Below are 16336 nucleotides of genomic sequence, written 5' to 3' on the forward strand. Positions count from 1 at the left end.
CGTCACCCTCTGCTTTTCGAGCGCGCGACTGTCAAAATATCAACAACGGATTTGTTCATTTTAAACTCGTTTAGCCACTTTCGTATGTTTTATGTACATCCTTCCTTCTGTAACAGGATACACAGACCATAATTTGGCGATGTGCTCGAAGATTATATCTAGGGCTAAAGAGTTTTTCACGATTCTTCGGTGAGTTTTGGATGCATAGCGATTCTAACAAAAAGTTAACCCTCAGAATGATGGGTGAAACAAAGTTCATTTCTGTCGTGTTGATTGCAGCTCTCTTCAGGATGCGGAAAGCAGTGATCCGTATATATATGAGGTAAATTCGTGCATTCTTAAGTAAACTGTCGTGAGTCAATGCATCCGTCGCTGTTACAGTAATGTTGATATCTTTTGGGCTTCAGGAGGAGGTCCAAATAGTGAAGATGAACGGAGACGGAATCCCTGCGGTGAATATGTATTGTGGGAACCAGACCGTCTTCGTCTGTGAAAAAGCTGTGAGTAATGTCAGTCCTTGGACTCATTTACCATATCGTAAATATGTAGACCCAATAATAAAATTTTACTTTGTAAGATTCTACTTTTTTACTTTACTCTTTTAGGAATATTTTTACCTAGTTGTGTTTATAGCGACACAACATACAGGAATAACTGTTGACTGGCTCTGACTTTTGTTGTAAAACATTTTACTTTGTTTGTCTCTAGCATCCAAACTACTAATACATCTCAAGGCCTTTTAGGCCTTTTGTAAAAGCTGTGGACCTGCTTTTAATTTGAAATCTCCAAAGGCCTGTACTGCAAAGAATGATTTGTGCTTATTCATATAACTTCAGGGCATGAGAAAGATGGTTCACGTCTTTACAAGGTGCATTACCATGGCAACTTATTCTGCAGACCTCATGGTGATTTCTATCAGAAAACAAGCATGAGACTAATTGGACTCTTTTATAGGAATTTCTTTATTACTCTCCAGGGGAAACGTAAGGACCCCACACCTTCACCTCACATATCTCAAGATGCCCCTCGCTCCACACCTTGCCGCCTGTTGAACAATACTGTCTTCACTTGCAGTCTAAACTTATTACTTTCCATTTTCTTACATTAACCCATTTCTCTCCTTTCTAAAGAACAAAGCGTAGACTGGTTTTGTCTCGCCAGACTTTACAGGATTGTTCTGCCAAAACATCTATCTACATCCTGTAACTTTCCCTGGAGCAGATTACGTTTGAGATTAAAGATCACCACATAGTGACCAGTGGTAAATGGACCGATCCTTATATCCACTTTTCTGCTCTAACTGAGTGTTCATCGCACTTTGTACTACAAGTTTCATTCACCCAATCACGCACACATTCATAAAAGTGCCTTGACTAACATTCTTAGATTAGATTAGATTTGATTAGATGAAACTTTATTAATCCCTCATGTGGGTTCTTTCAGGAAATTCAGTTTCCAGTAGTACAGCACCAACAGAAGTTACATGTTACAGAGTTACAGAGATGAATGGGGCAGCTCGAGGTTCAATAGTTGGAGAAACCGGGAACTACCGACCTTCTAAATAGTTGACAACCTTTTGTATCTCCTGAGCCACAGCTGCCCCGTCCTAATCAGTTCTCTGGGAAAAGGTGTCAGGATTCCTGCAAGTTCCCTTGGACCTTTGTGTGTGGATAGTAGAAGTTATTTACATTTTTTTAATAGTGTCTAAAGTATTTGTCTTTTCCTGATGAGCATCAGACAGAAATATGTATTCATAGGTAAAACCTTACTTCTTGATTTTATTTATTTTGTTCCCTTGTTTGCTGCAACCAGTTTAAAAAGAAAATTATTGTTCAGTAAGGATTAATATACAATTCCAAAACTGGCCACCTCTTTGTATTTGTTACATTTGAATTCTATTTTTTATGTATTCCTACTCTCAGACTGTTAAACACCACATGGGCTGTAGCTAAAAATTCATTTCATGAAATAACATTTGCAATCCACCACATTTAGAGAACAAAAGAATGAGGTTTCTTATACAAATGGCAGAAATGAATTTCCTTTGAAGGGTGGCTGGCCTCTTCCTTAAAAATGGAGTGAAGAGCTCAGTCAATTGAGAGGGGCTCAAAGTAGAGCGGCTGCTCCTCCATATCGAAATGAGCCAGTTGAGGTGGTTCAGGCATCTGACTACGATACCTTCTCGATGGCTCCTAGCTGAAGTATTTTAGGCATGTCCTATTGAGAAGATCCCCCAGGACAGACCTAGAGATTATATCTCTCAGATGGCTTGGGAACAACTCGGTGTCACCCCTGGATGACTTGGAAGAGGTGGCCAGTGTAAGGGAACTCTTGGCTTCCCTGGTGAGACTTCTGCCCCGGTGACCAAATCCCGGATAAGCAGTAGAAAATGAATGGATGTGTCCACCAGATTCTCCCTTGTCTTAATGATAGAGCACTGATACTGAGAAGTCTCTTAACGTACATAGTTCCTTTCTTCTTCTTTTTTACCGGCTTTCCTGGTTTTGTTTTCCTTTGTAAAATTTACTCACTCCGTTGACAGTAGACTTATCAATGTTTCTAATTGGTCAGATGCTGTCAATGCTGCCCTTAGATAATGGAAAGATAACTGGGCATGTAGAGCTTCACTGTTACAGGGTTCAGGACTGCGTTTTAGTCTAGATGGGCAGAGACTTTTGGAAAAAAGGATGCAGACACACATTCACTCCATGATCTCAAAAAGTCTTCCCGTCCAGAATAAAACCCGAGTTCCAGAGTTTTCAAGCTGAAACTGGGCCAGTAGTGTTTCCAAAATTCCCAATTGTAGGAATATTAAAACACTGAATGTATGCTTAGATGACTAACCAGTCTCCTCCTCGTCGCTCACCATTGAATTGTGCTCTGATTTCACTAAGGTTTCAAAAATAAGCGATCCAGGTGACGAACAAATGACCGAGGCTTCAAACCTTTCTGACGGCGATGCTGATGATGCTAACGACAGTGCCCACGTACTTCAAACTGAAATGGGACCGCAGCCACTTTCAGTCATGAAAGCAAGGTGATTAGTGCTAAGACGTTTAAAATTTAATTGCAAAAGAAATACGCGCTGGTAAGATGTGCATATTTAATCCACCACATCTGACAAAGTTTTTTTCTTCTTCTTTGTACAGACAGTTTCTCTCTTGGTATACATTATCTCAAAATGCCAGCATGTCAGCTGAGGACACGAACCTTCCTTTATACCCTCTGTGGGTGCGATGCGACATGTCTGATCCTGCTGGAACGACCTGGTTTGGGGCTGAAACAGTCTGTGTGGGCACTAAAGTTACTGGTGTCAAACTGTATTCCATCACCTCCAAAGGTATTGCTTAGAAACATCACTCCTCTTTGAATAACCCATTTTTAAACATTATCAGTGCATTTACTGATGATTTGTATGTATTTGTGTCACTTGTTTTTATTTTCCTGATGTTAATGTTTTTAGGTTCAACTGCAGACAAACAATCCCTCACAACCTTAGAAGAACTGAAGCAAGAGCATAAGAAACGGCATCATCCATCCTCGGTATTTCAGTTTTCATCCTCTTTTGCAAGTCTGTCTGTGTGAACGAATGCCCGTGTTCTTACACTGATAAATACTTCTAGGTGGGGATTAAAGGCAGTGCCAGGTTCAGCCTGTTTGGTTCCACTGTTGTTGAAAACACCACCATTGAGTCTCAGAGCAGCGTGACTGTGGATTTCAAATGGAGCCATGTGGAGAGTATTCTTGAGACCCCACCCCTGTCCTCTACAGCAACATTAGTGAGCAGCAATAATGACCTCTTATAATAATCCCTTCTTTCCCTTAAAAAGCTTACTTTTTATATTTCTATTTAATTAATATGCTATTATGAATAGAAAAGGGAAACATGTATCTGGAAGTAGTACCAGCAGATGAAGCTGAACAGACACAGACTGATTTTTTAATGTGTTTATCTTTTTTTATGCAGAATATCAAAATTGCCAGTGGAGACATGAGAAGTCCCATGTTTGAGATGTATAGGGAGCTGGAGTTTCTACTGGTTTGTCTTCCACTGTAATCTAAAATGACAGCAACTACCAGCATCCACATAAATAACTAAATATATCTGAATCCTGTTATTTCAGACTCTCGCTGATGGTTTGAGAACTGGTGAGACTGAATGGATGGAACCGCTGGAAAGCACATCGCCTGTAAATCTGACCAAGGCTTACCTAGAAGGCACGAAGCACTGCTGAATCAATACATTGTAAATCTGATGTAATGCTACCTGGTACTTATGATTATTTTTTCATTTTTAATTCTTCTTTCAGAGCTACAGAACACTGCAAAAACACTGCAGGATCAGGCTGCAAGAACGCCCGAGGTAGGATGGAGCCATTATCACTAAAACATTAATTTTACAATATATCTGCTAGAGTCTTGGGTTTTTTTCCTTTCCATCTTTTTCAGAAGACCTCGAAGCTGAAGTCTGAGACAGAAACTCCCATTTTCAACTCGTTCCTGGAAAGAGGAGATTTGGATTTTGTGGAGCAGCTTTGGGTTCGGATGAGAAAAAGTGAGTTAGGCCTTCCATTCAGGAAACTGGGATGGATTTTAGCATTTTACAAACAGACAGAAAAAAACTTTGTATTGCAGGTGTGACTTCATATCAGGACATTGGAGACTGCCTGAAGTTGGTCATTGACGCTCTAAGATATGGTGACATCAAACCCTGGGTAACAACATAAAACATTTCCGCTTTTGAAAACTTGGAGTTAGATGAGTTTGGATGTTGCAGTTGTTATTTTATTAATTCATTGATTAATTTTTTTTTTGTTTTTTGTTTCACATCATCCAGATTCACAGAGACAGCAGCAGTTCCCTCAGCAAGCTCATTCTGCAGTCGTACCACCAGCAGATCGAACATGTGTCTCTTACAGGCTTCACGCCTGTCAACATGCTGCTGGAGATGGGTCTGGATAAGATGAGAAAAGACTATATTAACTACCTGATTGGTAACCTTTAATTATTCATTTGGAGCTCTTTCTTTGACTCTGTGTTTGTGTTATGCTCTCTGGATGATAGGCCATTTGCAATTTGTGTTTGTTTCTTAGGTGAAGAACTGACGACTTTAAACCACTTGGTAAGCTTTACACTGTTTCTCAGTTCTTTTCAAGTGTCTGTCAGCATAGTACTGACTCTGAGTAATTTCCTCCACAGTGTTTTTACCTCAGCACGGAGGTTGATCTGCAGGAACAAGTGATCCGACTCAGGAAACTGCACCATCTGCTGGAAATAATTGTGACCTGCAGCACATTCCTTGGTTTGCCCTACGATCGTCTCTTTCTTCTCACGCAGTAAATCTTTTGACTTTTTTTCTGCCCCAGTGATATGTGACTGTGCAGAAGTATTTCTTCTTTTAAACTGGTATTTAAATAAACAATTCCCTCTCCTGTTTCCCCCCTTTCCTGTCACATAGATTGTGTTTGCAGCACTACAGAACGTCACCTTATGATGAAGAGCACGAGTTCAAACTCCAAATCAAACCTGCCCTGATCAGTCATTTCTACCAAAAGTAAGGAATGCAAGCCTTTTTTACTGCCTGCTTTATTGTGAAACTGGGATATTTGACCTTATTGTTTGTGAATATGACATTTTTATAGTGGACATAATCATATTGATAATGAAAATATGCAACAATTATTTATTGTAGATTTCAGTTCTTTAATCCGTCTTTGTTGTTGGGGTTTTTAATCATCTAATAGTATATAATGCTAGCAGACTGCAAAGTGCAATCAATCTTTTGGCAACTCAGTGATGACACTAAACATGCTTCGGTTATATTATCGATCTAAATCTCTCACCTCAAGCTGAGGTGCAAACATGACAGATTTAAAGGAGCTGTCACAAATGCCAAGAGAGCCAATTATTCCTTTGTGCCAAAAGACAACGGTTCAACTGAAGATTTCCAAGACACTTCAAATTGAACGAGACACTGTTGGGATGTTAGTTCAAAAGTCAATGTATTATTGCAAACCTTTACATGCAGGAAGGACCTGACGAAGGCGGGGGAAAAACACTTAACAAGCAAAAATGTCAGGCCTGTAAACCTCACCACAGTCCAATCTCGACTGAACGGCACATAAAAGTCGACCTGAATGTGACGCCCGCAGAATTCTGGCAGTCTATTATGTGGAGTGTTGAAAACAGAGATCTCAACGGCTTGCGAGAAACCACATAAAACATTTATTGAAAGTCAAAGGATATATTGGTGGATGTTAGGCTTTTTTTCTTTCTTTTTTTTTTTACACAGAATTTAGTTTTTCTGTGTTCATCTTTGTGCTCTACAGGGAGCACCCAATACTGTGGGGGGTTGAGGTGTCCAGTGGTCATGGTCCTCGTGAGGTCAGGACCTCCTTACATCTTAGTGACAGACCACTGGTTGATCATGTCATCTTTGAAACAGGTGATTTTTATTTACTGAATATATAAGTGACTACCCCAGTAAAGTATCGATAACAATATTCTTCTTTAACTATTCTTTTGTTTTTAGACTATCCAAATGAAACCGTGAATGGGGACAGTGAGGATCCTGCTTTCTTCTCCACTATGGCGTACTGCAGCCTTGTCAACTTTGCATGAATTTATAAAACATGCTACTAACCCCTCAACAGCAAATTTCAGTCCTTTGTGTGTGTGTGTGTGTGTGTGTGTGTGTGTGTGTGTGTGTGTGTGTGTGTGTGTGTGTGTGTGTGTATATGTTTTTTCCAGTCACATCTTTATTTTCACATTTTGCTGCTCAAGGAAAGACAGGAAATATTCTGCCAAACAACTTAGCTGTATCCAAATGAAAGTAGATCAGTAGATCACCTGGCGTCTTTGCAATACCAGTATCCTATAGTAGCAGTTTAATCAGAAACTCTGACTCCTTTTTCCTTCTACGCAAAACCAGTCATTTTAGAGCAAAACGCTTTACACACATCAAATCGATAAAAATCACCAGTTCTTTCAGTTCAGCTCAAATGATGTATTTATATTCACACGTTATCCAATAAAGAAGTGATGCACTTACATTTTAAATGTGTGCATATGTGTGTGTGCCGATGCTTGTGATGTATAAACACGAAAGCCTTCCTAGTTACGCCTCCGCAGCAGGAACATGAGGAAGATGGCACTGAGCAAAATGGAGAGTGTGCACACAGTGGGAACAACGATCTCGGTCACCATCTCCATGTGGCTGGTCAAAGGGTCTGCAAAGCACACACACACACACACACACACTCATTAAAAACCTATGGGCATCGTTATATCGTCCAAACACTGCCAGTGAAGCGAAAGCTCAAGCACAGCACTCAAAGGGTTAATATTTGTCCCGGAATCACAATTTTGGTCTAATTCATAGAGAGCATAGGGATTCCTTACCATGTATAAGTCTTAGAATATTGGCAGCAGTACTCCGCTGTTCCTCTAATAAAAGAAGAGAAAGTACTCAGAGTTGATTAATGGCACTTTAACCCTTTGAGAACTGCATGCAGCTACAGGGGAATATTTCAGAAAGCAGTGTTTTTACCAGATGACTATTAAAAGCAGTATTCTGAAAATGACTTAATATTACAAGCCATCAGCAAGCAGGTGAGGCTTATGTTTGAAATTTTGATTTCAGCTCAGATATATCACTGACTTTATTGGTGCTATTACATTACCCAGTTACATTTTTAATCTCTGCTTTGTGGGCTGAAGTGCACCGCTTTGCTTTATGCCTGTTTGCGAGTTTTTGTTAAAAAAGCTCTTTTAAAAGGAGCAAAAGCTTGTGTTTAATTGCAGGTGTTAAACGCAGGAGCTTGTTAGTCAGAATTGTAAACACACAATTGCAAAGCGACAAAAGAGAAAAAAAGAAATCAGATTGTTAGAAATAGGAAGCATGTACCCTCAAGTTCTAAACTTCATCATGCACAGGCCAAACCTTTGGCATTTCTGCATGTTCCTGGGATTTTCTTCTAGCTGGAGGGGCAAACAAAGAAGATATCTCAGATCGCCTGTAACAGATTCTACTAATCAATTTTTAAATTTCAACTATTCTTCTTAACACTATTTGTCCGTGCATGTTCTGAGATGGCTGAAGAAAAGAAACAGATTTATTATTTTCATTGTTATAGTGTTCAAATTTTTAGGACATTTTTTTGTTTGTTTGCTGTTTTTTCCATATTTTGGCAAGAATCTTTATTTGTTTACCCCTGCTAGTTGTTCAACCCTATATAGTGAGGAACATGGTCAATGATGTTACAGACGAACTGACCTGCAGCTAGAAGCTGATTGCTGGAAGAGCACGTCTCAACTGCCTTTCGCCTCCAGTTTTCAACCTGTGGAGGTTCACAAGACAGTCAAATATAATCAGAATAAACCATGTAATGAAAAACCCCTCAGACTGGCAGGGCTTTGTAGTCCTTTCTGCTCACCTCTCTTTGATTGGGAAATCCATTGAAGCTGATAATGCGTTTGTAAAACTGAACAGAAGCTTTGGGATAGCGAGGCTTGTTTTTGTTCCTGAAGTCCACATAGTACAAGCCAAATCTCTCAGAGAAACCTTCATCCCACTCAAATTTGTCCAGCAGCGACCATGCAGTGTAGCCCTTCACATTGACTCCGTCTTTGATAGCTGGGTGACAAAGAGATCAAAGAGCTTGATAACTACAAAAAAGTAATTTCAATTTAAGACAGTGGGCACATTTTTGCATTTTTTGTTCAATACATGTGAGCTCATTCACCTTTAAGCATCTCATTGATGTAGTCTTTGTAGTACACTATCCTCCATTCATCACAAAGCTCTGTGCATAACATCTTCTCAGAGACTCCATTTGCAGTCACATAAATCATTGGGTTCCCATACTGAGTCTAGATGAGGATGAAATCAATATGAGTTTGTTTTTTTTAAGTAAAGAGTATGTAGCACAAATATCAATGAGTAACCTTGACAAAATTGAGCAGACGCCTAAAACCCCAGGGCACGGCATAGAGCCACTCTGAACCAGGGTCAGGCCATCTTGGGTCAACCAGCTCAGCCAGGTCACGGTCACTAAAGTAGTTGCTGCTGCTACGGCCCGATGGGTTGTTTTTTTGGGTGATGTAGCGGGTGGTGAAATGACCAATGCCAAGGAAGTCACAGGTCCCCTTTATGTAGCTCTTCTCTTGAGGGGAAAATGTGGGCAGTCGAGACGTCCCGAGGCCCTGCTGGACACTCTTTCTCCCTGCACATTGCCACAAATAGCAATTATTTAATTCCTGTTATATAAATAACACTAATTTAGGAGCATTTACAGTTTAACATACCTATGAAGTCTTTCATCACTTGAGGGTAGTCGCCATGAAAGATCGGTGTGGCAAACCATCCCAGGTGGAACTGGACATATCTCTCAGCTGCTTCAATGTCTTTCTGGTTGCTGATATCCACCGGTTCTCCCCATTCCCCCGACAGAGAGATGCCAACCAGACCTACGGATTTAAACAGGAGCTCTCAGCAATTAGAAAATGTAATCTTTTTAGTGGTAAACGCTGACTTTCATTTTCTTTACCTTTTTGCTTCCCCCTCCACTGTGTGTCATACGTGTGCCAAACTTTAGCATGTGCCTATGAAAAAAGTATTTTTTCACATTTCACTTTAAAGTCTTTATTAATTACTGTGTAGTTTTTATACTGTAATTGAATAAAAGTGACGTCTTATACCTTAATGATATGATGTGCAGCTCTGTATGCTCCCGTTCCCCTCAGCCTCAGTCCAGGAGCGTGTTCCCCCGTCTCATAACCTTCAACAGCTACAGACTGGTACATGTGCATAAATGTGCATAAATACAATACTTTTAATGCTGACGGGAGTTAAACTTGTGCATGTATTTGTTGTATAAATATTTCTTGTAAATGTACCCATGGATTGTTGAAAGTGATCCAGTACTTGACTCGGTCGCCAAATCTCTCAAAGCACAGGTTAGCAAATTCATTGAAATAATTGACCATGCTTATATTTTGCCATCCACCATATTTCTCTTGCAAGACCTATAAAAACAAACAAAAAAAAGAAACATATTGTTTAAAAAGTTATTAAGAACAAAGTTGAGGGTTCTCTGTATTTTGCTTACAAACCTGTGGAAGATCCCAGTGATACAAAGTAACAATCGGAGTGATTTTGTTCTCCAGTAGGTGGTTGATCAGGTGATCGTAGTACTGTATTCCCTTTTCATTTACATGGTCAGCTGGAAAGAGTGTTTTAGCATGGATTACTTTTAAATAAAACCACATTCTGCCAGTTTATTTCATCAAAAGGCTTAACATCAGTTACCCACATTTTATGCCAGTGGGAAGGAGTCGAGGCCATGAGATAGAGAAACGATAGTGGTTAAGCCTCAGCTCCTTCATCAGAGAAATATCATCCTGCACAAAAGGCATACACTGGATTACTTGGTGTCCTAACTACAAACCTTCCTCTCCTTACACCTCAGACACACCACACCTGATTGCCCTACCTTGACTTTGTAGTAGCCCTCACAGGAGAAATCCCCAGTGTCATTTTGTTGGATCTTGCCTTTCTTATGACTGAACACGTCCCAGATGCTCAGTCCTTTTCCATCTTTGTCCCAGGCTCCTTCTGTTTGATAGGCTGAACCTCCGGCACCCCACGAAAATCCTGAAAAACAAAACGTTAGCAGATCTGGGTTACACGATCACAGTTTAGGAGGACTAATGGCACTAAATACAAAAAGAATAAAATGTAACCCCACTGAACAAAACGAACTGTGTGTACCAGCTGGAAAAGTGCCATAATAGAAGGAGCCGTGGTGGTTCTTTGTCCAGTCGAAGTCCTCAGCCGCAGACACACACAGCACCAACATAAGCACATGGCACACACCGACTGCACAGCGGGGCAGCATGGTACTTTTGAGCCTGCAGCACAGTTCGTGTCTCACTCTGCTTCAGTCGCTCACTACCACCTAAATACAGATGAGAAGCATTCAGCACCAACGCTTAATGACAAAAAGAAGCGTGGTCTGGAGTAAACATGTCATATTCAAGCCAAAATGCACACATGCTTGCAAACCTTTCAAATAAAACCTGTGTAAAATTGGTATAATAACAATAAACTATCACCAAGTCGTCTGGAAGCATCCAATGTGCTGGACTGTGGGGGGTCCCACGTCCATAATGCAAAGCCAAATGGAGCTTTTCAGACTCAATGGTCTGTGAGCTCATCTTGCTGAGGCAGACAGATCCCATTCAAACTACGGTTTCACCTCTGTAAGCAAAGCTAATGTTGGAGAGGTTGATATATTTACAGTGCACAATCACACAACAATGGATGAACTTTTCCTCACAAACAGGCAAATGTAAGAGGACCTTACAATTGCTGCTATTTCTTTTGTTTGCAAATTTAACTTAAAAGTAAACCCAGTTATCTTTGCAAATAATTTCCAGGTGTTCAGGAGCATCATTGCAAAACAGAAGATACTGCACTGTAAGCATGAAAAATTGAAAACAGAAATATGGCAAAGCATAAATACAGCCTGAAAATGTAATGTGCCTGCATACTAATTCTACACACTTCTGCCTATGTTCACATCTCTGCTGCCCCCCACTTTTGTTTAAAAAAATATTATCCTTGCAGTATTTTTCCCCATTTGTTACCTGTTAACCTTACGAACAAGGCATTTGCAGGTCTGCGCAGTGACTTTGGGGTGAATGGCAGCTCTCTCCTGGACTAGCAGACCCTGTAGACAGCTGTTATTTGTGCAATCTCTATTATACATTCCCTGTTGTAGCACCACCCTTCTCCAGAGCTGTCCCTGCTTTCAGGATGAAAGCTGGCCTTATTGTGAGGCTCGCTGTATTGTTTTAACTGTTTAGAAAATGCTGAATGGTTTTCTCATGGAAAGTGTTTGCACTGCACTACCCATTTGCCCGGGTCAGGTTAGGACACGAAGTGAACCCAGATATTATCTTGAAGTGTACACTGTAAAAAAACAGGCTGGTGAAAATGTATGCAAAACATTTATTTTGTGCTTACATAATACAGACATACTATCTCCTTATATGGCCCAGCCATACATTTTCATCAACAGACACATCTCAACATCAGACCTTCTAATTCTCAAAGTGGGTTGATGCTTTCATTCTCCGAAAATACACAATATGTTTAGAAAGCCATGAGTTTCTCATAACACTGCCTCAAAGCATTTCAGCAGCAGATTTCCCACAAAGTTTGACATATGACTAACATGGTGTGAAATCCTGGTGACGTGCCTTAAATCCAGCAAAGGAGGAAATATTGCTAGCACCGGACATTGTTACACTGCTACTTACTCCACCCAAATAAATAAAACGTCTTCAGTGATAATACAAAACAGGTGAACAAATAACAGGCATCTGTTCATGTTCTTCTTCAGTGGTGTAAATACTAACACTGATGGATCTCAGTAATCTTCTTCCTCCTCATCCTCTTCAGGCAAAAATCCGAGTTCGTTGTCATCCTCATCCCCCTCCTCATCTTCCTCCTCATCCTCCTCCTCCTCTTCTTCTTCTTCCATATCATAATCTGCCGCAGCATTCAAGAGGAGTTTGGTTCGATTAATCTCACTTTCATCATCCAGATTAACCTCAACCTGAAACATTCAACAACAAAAAAGAAAAGAATTGATGTTGAAAGGTGAAAACTTTACAACCAGTTGTCATAACCAGACACAGACATCATACAACACTTTTGTGCAAAAGTGTGGGGGTGGGGGAAAAATAAGCAAAGAAGAGATTGGGTCAGTGTGAGTCTGTCTGGCTGATGGTGCAATCTCTTGAGACAATATCATCAATTGCTCACTTTAACCATGAAATCAATCATAATCACGTGCAGAAGCAACAAGTTTATGTTTCAGGGAATCCCACTCTGCAGCCTCTGAATTACTGAATTAAAACAAAAAGGACAAATTTCCCAAGACACATATAGTACCTCTCTAAATATAAACTACTGATAAAAAAGTTAGATGCACTCTGACTAAATGACTGTGCTTAAGCAAATTACTGCTAGAGAAACACAGTTATTTGGTCTTGTATATGAATGCAAATGACCGATTGTAATAGTCTCCAGTGTTGTGTCCTTTCCTGGTGCAGAGATCTACCTCAGGTTCGGGCGATAAGCGTTGAGAGGTTCCTTCTTCAGTTTGAGCATTAATAATAGACTTCAGGGCCCCCTCTTCAAACTGAAATGCAGAAGAAGCACACAGGACATAAACTACAGGTATGTACACAAATTCCAGCATGCTTGTATTTTGCAGCTTGCACTGACCTTTAACCTGTTCAGTTGGTCCTGTAGCATGACTTTGATTTTTAGAAGAGTCTCCTCTTCCTTCTTTAACTCCTGCAGACGGCTAAGCATATTTGCTGCTGCAGTCAGACCATTCCTCAATACTGAGAGAGAAACCAGACAGCACAAGGATGCTTTACAAAGCTTTTTTTATTTGATTATTCGCTCTCCGGTACCTTGAGTTTACTGTACTAATTCTATTGCCAACACGTTTGGCCTTTTCTGTCTCATCTTTTAACATTTAATACCACTATATTCAATACACTTAACAACTCAGCAGGTAGTATTAGCTGGTCAAAATATCAATTTTATAGTAGACTACAACAATGCATTAATCGCAGCCAGTTATTAACAGATCGGTATTTAATGTCCGCAACAACACACTGTTTCTGGAAATTTTGTAACATGATTTTGTTATTCCTAGCTAGCCGCTACAAAGAGCACTTTGGAGGCAAAGCGTGTATCCCACATAATAAACAGTTTATGTCCCCAGGTGAGTAACAAAAACAATTTTAAGACAATTACCTCCGTTTATAAATTCAGCCTACAACTCCATACCAACGCCAAAATTGTTGAAACACAGGATAAAGTGCCTCCTGAAGCTTCTTATTTAGGATAGGAAAAGCAGCAGAGATGTTGTGCTACAGCTACGGCTACCGCTACTAGCCAAACTTTGGTTCCTGTGCTGTCATGTCCGGGTTTAATGTGCCTTCACGTCCTGTCGGACAAAACAGTTGTTAAATAAGACTGTCACGGCTTTACTAGATGCAGCAATACCCATCTGTAATTTCACGCTTTTCTTGTTTTTGCTAATTAACTAGATTCAGTTTGATGTTGTTATTTTTGATACTCTATTTGTATTTCTTCCTCTTAAAAGCCAGTAATACAATTTCACATAGGCATTGAAAGGCAGCATTAGCGAAGTGTTGCACATGGTGACATCTTGCGGTAAAGTGGCAGCAACTGCAGCCTTGTCCTTTTTGCTTCCAGAAACCCCAGTGACCAATCTGCTTAGAAGCAAATGAAGGTTTAAGACGGTAAGAAAACCTAGCTGTTTTTGTAACAGCGACTGTATAAACTCCTGTTAACAAACCGCAGCAGTGGTTACAGCACCTGGTTATCAGCTGACTTAGTTAATTAAACAGTATCAATGAAATTCTTTGGTACACCAGTTGAAGTGGTCGGTGTCAACTTTACAGCGCCAGGAAGCCTAATATGTAACAAATGTAGCCCACGGTGTTAGTTCCCCTTATAAAACACAAAGGTCATGCTAGTGGGAGACAAACAAGCCTTTAACGGGACGAAGTGAGGCCTATTGCTGCTTGCTGTAAATTTGTCTGTAATGTCACCTTAAGTAAGGTGAGTGACGTTTTAATAACAAAGAGTTTGCTAACATGCTGTAAGAAATTTTGCATGAAGCCAGAAGCTGGGCACTTAAAATCTCTGCTATGCCACAGAGTACATAGGATCACCATGTATGCTGAGGTTGACAGAGACGGAGCACTGCCACAAAGAAAATATTCAGCGATGCAGCACATTATCTGCAAACAAACAAACAAACAAACAAACAAACAAACAAACAAAACAAACTCCAGTACACTGAAAGGGAACAAGAAAAGTAGATGACGAATTCAGTGAAAACACAATAAATTGCAGATGGAGCTCACTGATGTGAACAAGATCTGAAACGGCTCTTAATCAGTCTTCAGAAATGTTTGAAGAGCCCATTAGGGTCTTTATAGGATTTCTTTCTAAGTCCATCCAGATGTGTGTGTTGATAATCACAGCACAGGCACCAATATGGAGCTCAGCCAAAAGCAGAAGACATACAGTACCTCTCTGTTCACACACGTCAAAACAGGAAAATTAAGAATTTCCTAATTATCCTTCATATATTAAAACTTGGCTAGTTTTTGCCATTAGTTCAACAGTTTTTTCTTCTTAGCAACATAGAGATCAGGAATCAGGGTTATAGCTGGATAACATCACCATGGTAAGAAAGGATGGGTGAACTCACTGTGTAGTCACACACAATATATATAATATACACAGAGTGACACATTAAAGGAAAAACCTGAACCATCGACTCCTACGGTGAGAGGGTCATTTGGCTCTGGAAGCTTCTCTCTAGCAATATATACCCAATTGCCACTTTATTAGGTACACCTTGCAAGTACCAGAATGGACTTCCTTTTGCCTGAAGAACCAGCTTAAATCTTTGTGGCTTAGATATAACAAGGTGCTGGAAACATTTCAGTACATTGTTACACCTTGTTGTTTTCATGTTAATATGCACCAAAATGCTTCAGCGTTATCGTATGCACATCCATGATGTGCTCTATTGGACTGAGATAGTGAGTTTGGAGACCATTTGAATACAGTGAACTTCCTGTGATGTTGGTCATAAAGCGATAGATGTAGTCAGCAACAACAAATAATCCCCACACTTGCTTGCCACACGTGCTTTTATGTTCTTTGCGTCAAATTGTGATTATGGTTCAACATGTTCATATGGAGATGCTCTTTTCCATAACTTAGATGAGTTAGTCTTGCCTTCCTATTAGCTACAAGCAGTCTTCCCCATTCTGATGCTTGATTTGTAGTTAAGCAGGTTGTTTTGACCATGTCTACAAGCCTAAAGTTGCAGCCATTGGCTGAATAGATATTTATATTAACAAGCAGTTGAACAGGTGTGTCTAACAAAGTGACTGACGAGTACAGATCTGTACTGTGCTTTTCTAAAAACATAAACAAGATCTGTGGAATTATTTTACCATTGCAACTAAAATGCAATGATTGCATCCTGCAGCTTCATTGCATTCAAAATTTCCAAAAGTAAAATAAAACACACTAATATCTCATCTCTTTTTCTTTTTTTCTTTTTTTTTAAAGAAATGGATGAAAAACACTATATAACCAGAATCTTCAAAGACATGAAAGCTCTCAGGTCTTTGCACTGAAATAAGTTAAAAGGTTCTGTTTCATTAATCTTGTGTTGGCCAGCTAACGGATTAATTGACA

The 16336-nt window shown here is 39.9% G+C and overlaps 3 protein-coding genes across 7 annotated transcripts; 1 reads left to right on the forward strand and 2 right to left on the reverse strand.

Annotated features, from left to right (window-relative positions):
* Positions 1-12: 12 nt before the first annotated feature.
* Positions 13-7059, forward strand: zwilch (zwilch kinetochore protein). 2 transcript variants are annotated; one of them, XM_085282264.1, is made up of 18 exons: positions 13-189; positions 280-322; positions 408-500; positions 2895-3037; positions 3150-3340; positions 3464-3543; positions 3624-3779; positions 3968-4039; positions 4125-4218; positions 4311-4363; positions 4450-4555; positions 4636-4715; positions 4838-4994; positions 5094-5122; positions 5200-5336; positions 5459-5554; positions 6330-6445; positions 6533-7059. In XM_085282264.1, exons 1-18 carry the CDS (start codon positions 92-94, stop codon positions 6619-6621), a joined length of 1833 nt encoding a protein of 610 aa, XP_085138390.1. In that variant the 5' UTR covers positions 13-91; the 3' UTR covers positions 6622-7059. The 2 variants fall into 2 exon arrangements, with proteins under 2 accessions (XP_085138390.1, XP_085138391.1); XM_085282265.1 differs by having other exon boundaries at positions 4453-4555.
* lctlb (lactase-like b) lies at positions 5500-11878 on the reverse strand. Of its 4 annotated transcripts, XR_014893399.1 has the most exons (16): positions 11650-11878; positions 10772-10958; positions 10494-10654; positions 10314-10401; positions 10114-10223; positions 9898-10026; positions 9700-9795; positions 9549-9603; positions 9307-9468; positions 8947-9224; positions 8745-8871; positions 8436-8635; positions 8276-8339; positions 7907-7980; positions 7402-7446; positions 7178-7229 (listed from the first exon to the last, which is right to left on the reverse strand). XR_014893399.1 is itself a non-coding variant. In XM_085282268.1 (15 exons), the coding sequence occupies exons 2-14, from the start codon at positions 10896-10898 to the stop codon at positions 7916-7918; spliced, it is 1662 nt and encodes a 553-aa protein (XP_085138394.1). In that variant the 5' UTR covers positions 10899-10958; positions 11650-11878; the 3' UTR covers positions 5500-7229; positions 7907-7915. The 4 variants fall into 4 exon arrangements, 3 of the variants coding, with proteins under 3 accessions (XP_085138394.1, XP_085138392.1, XP_085138393.1); XM_085282268.1 differs by lacking the exon at positions 7402-7446 and having other exon boundaries at positions 5500-7229; XM_085282266.1 differs by lacking the exon at positions 7907-7980 and having other exon boundaries at positions 7095-7229.
* A 121-nt stretch (positions 11879-11999) lies between these two features.
* On the reverse strand, positions 12000-14000 carry snapc5 (small nuclear RNA activating complex, polypeptide 5). Its single transcript, XM_085282270.1, has 4 exons — positions 13841-14000; positions 13298-13419; positions 13131-13211; positions 12000-12623 (listed from the first exon to the last, which is right to left on the reverse strand). The coding sequence occupies exons 2-4, from the start codon at positions 13385-13387 to the stop codon at positions 12435-12437; spliced, it is 360 nt and encodes a 119-aa protein (XP_085138396.1). The 5' UTR covers positions 13388-13419; positions 13841-14000; the 3' UTR covers positions 12000-12434.
* Between the last annotated feature and the right edge of the window lie 2336 nt (positions 14001-16336).

Source organism: Mchenga conophoros, linkage group LG7, assembly GCF_057382185.1.
Source record: "Mchenga conophoros isolate Kocher_MC1m ecotype Shallow Benthic linkage group LG7, M_conophoros_male_GT1.1, whole genome shotgun sequence".
Taxonomy (NCBI): Eukaryota; Metazoa; Chordata; class Actinopteri; order Cichliformes; family Cichlidae; genus Mchenga; species Mchenga conophoros.